Source organism: Populus euphratica, unplaced genomic scaffold (genome assembly GCF_000495115.2).
Source record: "Populus euphratica unplaced genomic scaffold, PopEup_1.0 scaffold3.1, whole genome shotgun sequence".
In the NCBI taxonomy this organism is placed as follows: Eukaryota; Viridiplantae; Streptophyta; class Magnoliopsida; order Malpighiales; family Salicaceae; genus Populus; species Populus euphratica.
The window spans coordinates 3023442-3036151 of NW_011499847.1; the positions used below are offsets into that span (position 1 = coordinate 3023442).

At 30.0% G+C, this 12710-nt stretch overlaps 1 protein-coding gene and 1 long non-coding RNA gene across 3 annotated transcripts; both read right to left on the minus strand.

Annotated features, from left to right (window-relative positions):
* Positions 1-6556: 6556 nt before the first annotated feature.
* Positions 6557-10250, minus strand: LOC105142672 (uncharacterized). Its single transcript, XR_845588.1, has 2 exons — positions 10159-10250; positions 6557-6672 (listed from the first exon to the last, which is right to left on the minus strand). It is a non-coding gene; the product is annotated as an uncharacterized LOC105142672 (long non-coding RNA).
* On the minus strand, positions 6597-7571 carry LOC105142658 (organ-specific protein P4-like). Of its 2 annotated transcripts, none has more exons than XM_011050409.1 (2): positions 7463-7571; positions 6597-7315 (listed from the first exon to the last, which is right to left on the minus strand). In XM_011050409.1, exons 1-2 carry the CDS (start codon positions 7568-7570, stop codon positions 6797-6799), a joined length of 627 nt encoding a protein of 208 aa, XP_011048711.1. In that variant the 5' UTR covers position 7571; the 3' UTR covers positions 6597-6796. The 2 variants fall into 2 exon arrangements, with proteins under 2 accessions (XP_011048711.1, XP_011048703.1); XM_011050401.1 differs by having other exon boundaries at positions 6778-7318; positions 7463-7522.
* Positions 10251-12710: the final 2460 nt, after the last annotated feature.

Genomic DNA, 12710 nt, shown 5'->3' on the forward strand with positions numbered 1-12710 from the left:
CATTAAACATCCTTGTAGAATTAGTATATTTTTAAAATAAGCTCCCACATCTTTTGAGGAAAAGAATCCTAGCCAAATAGGAAGTCCACAAGTCAAAAGGAAGTAAATAACAAAATTCATACAGCCTCTATTGACCCATATTGAGATGCCTTCCCTAACTTCGATTGACCTAAATTTTTAACCCAAGGTAATACAATATGTCAGGAGACTCCACTTAAAATTTCACCTTGATCCAACGGTCGGATTGAGAATTATGACCTTACTTGGATAGTTGCATATTTTACATCAAAATCCAAATTTGACCCTGCTTGGATCGTATCATTTGATACCGAATGATGCGAACCTCGTGATTACATGGTCACGCAACCCACACACAAAGACACCAATTCCTGAAAAGCCAAGTAAATATTAAAAGATGAATATATATATATCAAGATATTTAATATTAAGAAATAAGATATTTATCCGATTATATTTGTTAAATTTATTTATTAAAATAATTTTTTTATTTGAGCAAATGATAATAAAAATAGATATATAAATTAAATTGATTGAATAAAATAAAATAAAAATTAATGCAATGATGCACATATTTAGAAATACTTTTTGAAAATATTAAGAAATAAGTTTTTTTTGTTATGTACACTAATCTCTTTATCTCTCTCCCTTTAATACCACCTCTCCTTTTAAATCTGTATTTTTTTTTTTTGCCATAGCACCTCATCAAAATACATTAAATCCCTTCGGTTTCTATGCTGCAAAAAATCTTCCCGGTAGCCTATAATCTCATCCTTAAAAACACCATCACAAATATCATCAAATTGAAGCTCAAAATCCTCATAATCAGCCCACCTTGGCCTTCCGGACCTACTGTCATTGTTTGATTTCTGTTTAGCCCCAACCTTTCTCACGTCTTGGTTACATGTTCCAACCACGTTTCCATATTTTCCCACCTTCTCAAGTTTGTCACACACGTTCCCCATCATGAAATTCATGCTTTGCATCATTTTTGTCATGGCTTGCATTTGGAACGTAAGTTCTCTCTCGGGATGGTGTGGTGTGTTATTTTGATCTGACATGATAGCACTTGCAAAATTTGGCTAATGGTAAAAAAAATTATCCTCGCGTCGCTCATGTTTCACTCAAACAATCTTAATATCCTCACACGCTCACACCTCTTATCTCACTTTGCGGTTCTTGCGAAACAGAAACCAACACCAAATAGAACAAACTTGGCAACGCAATCCAAATAAATATATGACTTAAGAAGCAATAAAAACTAGAAAACAAGCAAAACTAGCTATGATTATTATTTTTTTGCTGCTGGTTATGTATTTTTATTTTTTATAAAATAATTATCAAATATATATATATAATCAAATAAATCAAGAACTATAAATACAAATAAATAAATAAAAAATCATTAATAATACCTAAAAATAAAATTTTAAAAATTAAAAGATGAATATATATATATGGAACCTAAAGTAAATGATATCCAATTGAGTTAAAAATTATAGATAAATTAAAAAAACTTTTCAAATTTAAATACATAACAAAAAATTAAGCATCATTTAAAAGAAATTATCCAAACAACAAAATAAAAGGAAGAATATGTACCAAATTAAATATAAATTAAAAATATTTAAAAATATTTATTAATTTTAATAAAATAAAATAAAAATCAAAGGTTAAGTTAGTTTGTCTGATCTATTATTTCAGAGCTCATGCATAAGCTGTTTTAGCAAATTTGTGTGATTAAACCTTTAATTTTTTTTGAAAAAATATTTAAATGACATGTCATTTAATTTGTTTAGATTTCAATAATTATGGTGCCAGATAAATTAAGAATTAAGTTTTTTTAATCTAAAATCTTGTTTTTCAACCTATTTTTAACATAAAACATCTATAAAATATTTTAGGAATTATAATAAATCTATTTATAATCTAAAAATCAAAATCAATCTAAATTCTAAAAACTTTAAAAATATAAAAATATTTAATATAAACTTTTATCATTAAATAAAATTATTTAACATAAAAATAATTTGTTCTGGTCATACAGGAGGAAAGAATTGAAGGGATGTGATGGCGAGCATAAAAACGTATTAAGCTGCTTGATATGGGATGCAGTTGGAAACAAGCACGTGATGTTGGCGTCCATCCAAAGGGTGCTCATGTTAATTCAGAAAATGATCATCAAATTAATGATGCAAATACTGAGCAAGCTCATACTGATCCATGATCTGCATCGTGTCGACCCTGTATTCCGATTTTCTTTGCCATGAATAAGAAGGCTGGGATAAGAAACAATGCCTCTATGAGAAAGTTAGACCCAACTGGTGCTCAGTTTTTACACCCAGAGAAAGAGCTGAAGTCCGACTCCATTGTTTTATGAAGTTGCAAGCCTTTTGGTCCAGGTCTGCAATAAAATGAACAAGGGCCTGTTGAGAAAATGGGTGCAACCACAACTTCGTTGGTGTTTTAAAATTGTATTATATTATATTCTATAGAGATTTTTTAAAAATTATTTTTTGTTTTGAAATATATTAAAAAAATATTTTTTATTTTTTCAAAATTTATTTTTAATATTAACATATTAAAATGATAAAAAAATATAAAATAAATTAATTTTAAACTAAAAAAACTCAAAATTCTTCGAAATCATAGTTGAACTATGATATTAAATGGGGCTTAAAATTTACATATTTAACTTGTAAAACTCTCATTCTTATTTCCCTTTACGGGAATGGTTTGTTTGTTTTTGGTTAGGGTTATCGTTTTTTTTTTTTTTAATGTTTTTAGTGCAAGTGTGTGTCTGCGCAAGGTGGTGAAATAGCCATAAAAAATAAGTGAAAAATACATGTCTTTAATTCTAGAGGAGTATATAGAAGGATACCTGTATGTAAAAATAGATTAATTAATATAGAACTTGGTGAAGGTGATATGATTATTTAGAACAGGGCAACGGCAAGGGCAAGTATCCAGTTACAATTCATGGAAAATACATTTGTAGATTTAGAAGGGTTGGTATATTATTATTTAGATGTTCAGCTCTTAAACAAGTCGCTGGATATATATTATTATGAATTCATTAATTTAGATGCTCGCCCTACATGTATAGATCCTGCAAAATAGTGTTGAGGCTTAAGTAATTTTTAAAGAATGGCTAAACTAAAATTAATATGAATCACAAGTTAACATGTTGGAATTAATATTTTTTATGTTTTAAAAAAGTTCAAATCTATAATAAAGTGTTAATCTAATTGAATACGAGTCTAGTTTTTTTATCAAAACTAATATTATTGAATTCAACTACGACATGTGTTTAAGTTATTATAGATCTGATAATATATCAAACTCAATATATTTATATTCAACCGTGAACTAAGTCGAAGTAATTATAGATTCGATAAGTTATTATACTAATTATTAATTATACTTTAATTCAATTATGAACTAAGGCATTATAAGTCTATTAAATTATCAAATTTATTTTGTCTAGATTTGATTATATGTCAAATCTAACTAGATTTAGAAATCTAAAATCATAAGGTTTTATTTTCATGTTATTTACATGAACTATTCATATAAAAGGTAATTATCTCCCTACATCCATGGACACATAAAAAATTCTTGAAATACTACACTTTCTATTTTATTAATGATATTTGTCTCTTCTCAATGATATAAAAAATATTTATTCTTTATTAGTGATCAAAATTAAAAAGACTTTTCAATCTTTTTATTTTCTAAAGATAATGAATTTTAGAGGTTATAAATATCTTATAAAACACCTAGAAAATAATTCATTTTCTTATTTTAAAAGTGCACATATTTGTGTGTATCATGATATTAATCACAAAATATCAAGAACAAAAATAATTATTTTTAAATTTAATAATTTATTTATTTATTATTATTTAGATTTAAAGTTATTAACTTTATTATAGAATGTAATGTTTTTGTTGGTGGCAGTACTAGTATCATTAATTTTTCCACTCTGCAGGATAAAAAGAAAGTAATAAGAAAATGAATATTTGGTTAACCACGATTTAAATATCTGATAACATGTTATTTGAACAATGAGATTTCTAAGACATCATCCAATTACAGTCACAAAATTATAACATGATTAACAAACTAAAAAAGTTATCTAAAAGTTTAAAATACACTTCATAAATTAAAATATTAAATCAACGTTATATACCAATAACAGAGGGAGAGAGAGGAGTCCAATAACCACAAAGGCATCCTTATAAAAACAACATCCCAACATAAGAAAGTTAAAAAAACTGCGAGCATTGAATAAAACCCTAAAAATTACTATTCATATAATTTTTTGTTACATCCATGCTAAGAACTGGACCTATAAATAGGGCAAGACCTGTAGTTATAATTTCACATGCTCAAAGTTTTATGTGCCGTATGTTTTTTATCCGTTTCCAAGCTTTGTTGAGTCATTGTGACCGAGCAAAAAGCACGAAAAAAAAAGAGAGGATAGTTTGAATTGAAGTTTGTTTGGCTTACGGGATTAACAGTGCTAATGTAATCTACAAAAAAAAATAAAAAAAAATTATGCAATAGACAAGCAGGCTTGTTGGTTATTGAGCTTTCATTCTCGGCTTCAATTTCACTATTGTAGATAATAAATTCTTGCACTGATGGGCCACGTACAGCATAAACCCAGAAAAGACATGATATAAAATATTGCCGGAATCCATGTAGAAGTAACAGCATACATGAAATTTTTTTGAATTAAGGGAGGCAAGGATTCCCATCTGCCAGCCCAGCCCACCACCACTGCAGTAAAATAAGGATTTTAGCCCCTGCGTTCAAAATGGGACAGAGAATGGCCTGATTGTTAAGAACTATTTTTTTTCTCTCGCTCAAGAGATTCTTTTTTATCTCGATGTCCAGTGAGGAGCAGGGTCAACAAAAAAATCAATAAACCAACTAAATAAAAATAATTAAAAAAAAATAATAGAAAAAATCAAATAAAAAAAACCAAATTAACCAATTAAAAAAATAATAATTTTTTTTTGATTTAGTTTGATTTTCAAAATCTAAAATCAATTGAACTGAACTTAACCAGTTCAACTATTTCAGCATTTAAAAAAAATCAAGTATAAATATAAAAAATTCTAGATCTAAAGTGCCGTTGACACCCTCTCTTTCCTTTACCTCTCATCATCTTTTCTTAGTCTCTCTTCCTTTTTTTTTTTTCTTAATGCCTTTCATTTCCCGTAGCCCCTCCTTGTTTTCCTTCTATCTCTCATCATACAAAAAAAACCAAATTAACCAATTAAAAAAATCATAATTTTTTTTTGATTTAGTTTGGTTTTCAAAATCTAAAACCAATTGAACTGAACTTAACCAGTTCAACTATTCCAGCATTTAAAAAAAATCAAGTATAAATATAAAAAATTTTAGACCTAAAGTGCCCTTGACACCCTCTCTTTCCTCTGCCTCTTATCATCTTTTCTTAGCCTCTCTTCCTTTTTTTTTTTTTCTCCATGCCTTTCATCTCCCGTGGCCCCTCCTTGTTTTCCTTCTATCTCTCATCTCATTTCTTTAAGTTCATCCCTGCATCAACATTTATTTTAATTCAACTATATAGACAAATAAAAAAAGAGATGATTTTTTAATAATTAAAATTCTAATTTTATTTCAAGTTCATCTATGTAGTATACATCTTGTGGGTTTTTGTTTTTTTATTATTATATTATAATTTTTTTGTAGTTTGTGGACGGATATGTGTTCTTGAACAACAGAAACCAAGATTTGCTTGTAATTTGTGGGTATTGGATATCAAAATTTGCTTGTAGTTAGAATTTATAAGTACTGGGCACAAAGATTTTCTTTTTGGTTTTACCGGTTTTTGAATAACAAAAACCAAACTGAATTGAAACTTAAAATTTTAAAATTAATAATATTAATTTGGTTTATTTTTTAATATAAAAATCAAATTGAAACAAAAATAATCATCCTCGAGCAAAGGTATCGATGTAATCTTAAATTAATAAACTTAAATCACAATTCATCAATTTCAATTAAAGCTCACTGCACAGAGCCAGACAATCTTCAACTCTCTCTCCAGCATCAAAATCCGTGACTTCCTTGTTTCTCTGAACTTGCAACTTTCCAGGATGTGGAGGGTTATATCATCAATCACTAGTTGACATCCAACAAAAGAATTACCAAGGCTGCAAATTCTTTCTACAACTGCTTCTCTTAAAGGGAAATAATTCTTCTTGTATTGCTCTCCTCCACAGATCAGAACATGGGGCCTTCGAAGCAGTCGAGTACGGACATAACTGTTGCTGGGATGTAATAAATGGTTTACCAAGCATAAATGACCTTTGGTGCTTTAGTGTTTCTAACGAATGTGCATTTCTACCTTCCGAACACGGGGAATTGTTGGAACCGAAATTCTGCAGCAAAAGAGCAGTCTGCTTTGGCTTTCAAAGAAAGCACTGTAGCAGGCGCCTTAAAAATGTTTCTTAAAATGGCTCAAATCTTATATGTATTGAGAGATTTGAAACATTAGAAAAGGTTTGATAAGAAACACATTAAAACGGGGAAATTCTCATAAACTTCTTATAGCAATATTACATGAAGAAAAAACATCTTACATTGCTTAATTAAACACGCTAGCTCGCTTATAAGCCCCTAATTAAGGAAACCTTTATTTAAGCATGTCACAAACCATAGTGGGCTTTAGTTGCAAGAGTACTGTTGCTTCATCGTAATCAAGAGACCTTGAGCATATCAACAAGCAACTTCGTCTCGCTAATTAGTTGCTATAAGCTGTAACACCTCGTCTTGGTTTAAATTCATCCGGAAACGATTTTTTTCCTTTAAGCCCGACACCATCATCATAAACTGATATGCTAGGTCGTGGTTCGAAGTCCTCCGTAAAAGATTTTTCTCCTTTAAGAGTAGCGTCATCGTGGAAAACGGACACATTAGGCCTTGGCTCAAAATCCTCAGCAAAGGATCTCTCTCCTTTAACAACACCGTCATTGTAGACGGACACGTTAGGTTTTGGGTCGGAATCTTCCGAGAAATACTTATTTTTTGCTGGTTCTATACCATTGTCATAAGATGTAGCAGTAGGTTGTTGGCGAAAATCCTTCACAAAATTATGCTTTTCATTGGACTCGGTTGTGTGGCAGTTGGCTTTCTCATTGGAGACTGGTGACAATGTGGTTGCGCGAATAAGGCCTTGTATTGCTTCTGGCATGGGCTGATCTTTCATGACAGCTCTCCAATACTCTCCGGTGTCTTTTCTAGCACCGATAACGTCAGAAAACTGCTAAATCAGAGAATTTAAAAAAAATATTAAAACATTATATTATAAGATTTTGATAGATAAAAGGACAACTGCGTGCATGTGTGTGCATGTGCACCATTTATTCTATTTGTCATTGCAAAAATAAAAAACAAAACAAAAGCATACCGAAAAGAGTGAGAAAAGAACGAAGAAAGCGAAGGAGGATTTCATGTTTTCTTCCCAAATTAAACAAATCCTTATGAAATTGTTTGATTGTATGGAGGTCGCTTGCATTCTTATTATATATAGGCAAAGAGCAAGAAGAGAAAGGGAAAATATGAATAAGAAGGCTCGTGATTATATATATATATATATATATATATATATATATATATATATATGTTCACTAATGATTCACGTTTTTCTTTTGGCTTGTTTTCATGAAAAGCTCAGAGAGACTCTCTGTGCCATGGGATCTGTAAAAAGATTGTAGTGAATGATGACTGGTTACGATATCCCTCTCAAGTTGTCTTCAATTATTAACAATCTTTATGTCCTTACACACAATCCTAGATATATTTTTATGTCCGAAGCTTTACGCTTTTATTTGTATTTAAAATACACAAAGTTTAGTCATATCTGCTTGTATTAATACTCATTGGCATTTCAAAGATTCTGTAAATCCTCATCTTTTTATTTTTAAAACATCCTTAACGTTTACTTACTATTCCTGTACCTTAATTTCAACCACTCTTCAATTGGACCCATCTTTTTATTTTTAAAACATCCTTAACGTTTACTTACTATTCCTGTACCTTAATTTCAACCACTCTTCAATTGGACCCATCTTTTTAATTTTAAAACATCCTCAATGTTTAATTAAATCATTCATTTACTATTCCTATACTTTAATTTCAACCACTTTTCAATTTGATCATTCAAGCCACATTCATATATTAATTCCAACGCCTTTTAAATCAAAGCTTTCAAATTAATTCTCCCCCTCCCTTGAATATAAATTTCACCCAAGATAAGGTCTTTTACTCGTTTAATGTTTTCTTCATTTACATGTTTACTACATACAAGCCATGATAATTCCAAATCAATTAAATCAACTACATGAACATGAATCTTTTATATCATCAATCCTTCTTAATGTAATCATTCAAAATGCACTAACATCCAACTACAATTAATTAAACAAGCTTACTTAAATGTTTTTTAATTTCATCATTAATACATCAAACATGCTTGACACATACAATTACACAAATATTTATTTGGTCCTTCCCTTCGCTATTTTCTTCTAAAGTAGCTATCCTAGTCTGAAAATTTTCTTCAATTATTTTTTATTTTTTATTATTTATAACCATTCTCATCATAATTACATCAAACTACAATAATTTCACACTTCCACCCAAAATATATTTTAAGAACTCTAATTTAAAATTTTAAAAATTATGCATTAAATTCTTTTCTTTTCATTCAAACTTGTTTAGACAATAAAATGAAATTCAAATACTAACTAGTTAAATTTTTCCCTCCTTGACCTCTTTTCCTCTTTTGGACGTGACTTCCTCCTCTAGTTTCTCCTTTCTTTCACTTGATTTTCCTGTTAACTCTTTTCTTGAATGTTTTGGATGGTTTACAAAACTCTTTAATTCCTTTATCTTGCTCCAATTCTTGTTTCTTTCTCTAAATTCATTCTCTAAGCATGGAAGCTCGTAAGGTTTTTCTCTCTTTTGCTTTCTCTGTTTGCCTTGCTCTGCCAGGAGTTAAAAGAAGGAGAAGAAGTTGCTGGAACTTTCCAGCTCACCCATATATTTACAGAAAAACGTCATTAATGAGTTATATGTTATTTTTCTGTTTAACTGTAGCATCTTTATATGAACTTTTAAAGTTATATTGCTTTAAAATTTTAATCTAAATTAGAAATATATATTAAAAAATTCATCATAAAATTTAGTTTGATTTGAAGGTTTGATTAAAAGTTATATTTGAAAATACAAAATTAATTATCAAATAATTTTTCATCAAATTTTAAAATTTTCTCGTACCCTTCTTATATAAACCATATTAGTTATCTCATTAAGTCCTCGTGAACATTTAGTATGCTTAAAACTATTTATTTTACATTTTTTTTTATCATTTTAGTTCTTTGATGAACTTATTACTATTTTAAGATAATATTATAAATTATTAATGAGGTTTACTCCAATGCTTCTCCATGTCATTTATAGATTTGTTTCAATTAGATAATGATATATTATATTCTGATTATATAGATAGTTTAGTAAATATATTTATATATTAATAGGATATATCTAGGTCTGGAAGGAGATCCGGTCACTCTAAACCAAAAAAATAATAAGTTAAAAAATTATGATTTTTAACTTGATTGTTGAACTGAGTCTAAATTTTTATAAAAAAATTTAGAAGTTGGTTTTTTTAATAATAGGCCCTACAACTTTACATAGATTACCGAATATTTAGATAAAAAAAACTTCATTCAAGAGCCCTAGTTTGGGCCAATTTTATTATTTTCTTTATCTTTTCTAGATTACATACATTGCTTCATATGATAGCGCAATCTATAGCATGGGGGATTGTTGGTGGTACTGAAATTCGGCAGCAAAAGAGCAGCGTATGTAGTTTCCCTTTCAAAGAAGGCACGGTAGCAGGTGACTTGAAAATGTTTCTTTTTAAAATGGTTAAGATCTTCTATGTATTGAGAGATTTGAAACATTTGCAAGGGTTTGATAAGAAACACATTAAAACGATAACATTCTCATACACTTCTTATAGCAATATTACATGATATCATAATGACTGAAAAACATCTTACATTGCTTAATTAAACACACGCTACGTCGCTTATAAGCCCCCCTAATTAAGGGAAACCTTTATTTAATAAAGTCACAAACAATAGCGGGCTTAGATAAAATCAATTCTGCTCCATCGTAATTAGTTGCTATAAGCAGTAGCACTTGGCCTCGGTTCAAAATCATCAGCAAAGGATCTCTCTCCTTTAACGACACCATCATTGTAAATAGACACGTTAGGGTTTGGGTCGAAATCTTCCGAGAAGGACTTATCTTTTGTTGGTTTTACACCGTTGTCATAAGATGTACCAGTAGGCTGTGGGCCAAAATCCTTGACAAAATTATTCTTTTAATTGGACTCGGTTGTGTGGCAATCGGCTTTCTCATTAGAGACTGATGACATCGTGGTTGTGCGAATAAGACCTTGTATTGCTTCTGGCACATGGGCTGATCTTTCATGACAGCTCTCCAATACTCTCCAGTGTCTTTTCTAGCACCGATCACGTTAGCAAACTGCTAAATCAGAAAAAAAAAAAGTTAAAACATTATATTATAAGATTTGATATATAAAAGGACAGTACTGCGTGCATTTGTGTGCAAGATACAATTCACACACACACACACACTATGGAATTTGATAAAAAAAGATTGTAGTGAGAGATGATTGGTTACGATAGGCTCCACTCTGATATTCAAAATCCCTTTCGATAAAGATTGGTTTAAGAGGTGCAACTCATTTTCATCAATGTCGTGTTTTCTAGTACATAAATATTACCATGCCTTGTTCTTATCATCTGGTCTTACTATATGGTCTCCCAGTCCTACTGGGTTATTTACAACGTTTTTCTTGTTACTGAACGTTGTTTCGGGGAGCCAATACTCCTCACCCAGGTAAGCGCAAATCCATGTTACCGATCGAATTTTTTAATCATATATGCTGTTACAAGATAGTGATTTTGTTTCCCAGATTGATTTAACGTGTTAGAAAATTCCTACGTATCAAATAAGATGGAATTAACAAAAATAGTTACTTCCAAATATCGATAATTGATGTGTATATGTGAACTACATGTATATGTATTGGATGCCAGTTAGGTGATTAAAACTCGTGAAAATATGACAAGGATAAGTGATAAATTTGCTTCCCATTAAAAATTGGATAGTCTGGAGGAGAGGTGCTTGAATTTAATGTGAACGCTTCACCAACTCCAAGTCTCCGAAGATCCCGATCAAAAGTTTGCCCACCAGAAGATTTACTTTTCTGAACCTCCATCAATTATATATCAAAATAGGTGCACTGACTAAAAAAGGCCAAAGTTATTTAATCATTAAGTTAATTTATAAGTCAATAGATAAACTTAAATCATTTTTTCATTAAAATAATATATATATTTTTTAAGAATTCCTTAATATTATATCAATTGATTTCCACCGACTTCTTATATTAACCCATGCATGGGTCTGGTTTAACAATTATTAAAGTTTTTTTAATTAGTATTTGGTTTGGGGAGGGGGTTAATCAGGCTGCATGCTTTTGCTGCTAATTAAACGCAAATGCACTGCTCAGGCTTCACAGGTACATTGCAGCGGAAAGAAAACAAAGGCTGATAATGCATAATCCCACATCAGGTCATTAGAAACTACAGTTGCGTAGAGGTTATAATTATCTAAGATTTGATTAGCAGCCTAAAGGGTCATTAAAAAAACGTTCAATCATTAAATTTGCTGGGGAAAAAAAATTCAAAACTCAATTGAATGTATGATATTTTACATTATGAATAGATCCACTAGGCCTCGTCTCAAAATCCTTGTCGAAGAAATGTATCCTTGTTGATTTTACAGCGTTATCGTAAATCCCAAGCCTCGGATTCGGCTCAGAATCTTTGATAGTTGATTATGCGGTGATTGGGTCAACGTGAGCAAGGCCTTGTGCTTCTGGCGCCATGGATTGATCTTTCATGACAGCTCTCCAGTATCCTTTTTTTTTTTTTTTTAATATAGAACATTTATTTTTTAGTTAGATAATTCCACAACCCCCCAATAAATAAATACTTGAGAACATTATTCATTTTGGAAGTACTTAATAATTCTGCTTGGTTAATTTCTCCCCTCAAAAAAAAAAAAAAACTTTATCATATGCTTTTCTCTCTCTCTCATTCCCTGTTTTTTTCCTTATACATTCCAATACAGAGGATGTAAGCTCTATCCATACATCTAGAGATCAGTGACAGAAACACGATATCTTCCTTTACTTTCTTCGTTCTCTTCTCACTTCTCTTGGTAAGCATGCATTTCCATGGAACAAATGATCCTACAATATCCATTATTCTTTTAATTGTCAAAATCGATCTCATAATAACAAGAATTAACATTTCTTAATTCTCTGATTGAGCAGTTTGCTAACAAGATTGTAAAATCAGGTTATAAATGTTTTATATTAATTGGCTCCCTTAAATTAGAGTAATTTTTAATTAGAAAATAATAATAATAATAAGATTTAAATTCACGAATAGTTAAACAATAAAAACTCAAAAACTACATCATATAATTATTTTAATCCAACAATTTAAATTAAGAAGCTTCAAAAATAAATTATATCTCTCTAATAAAAT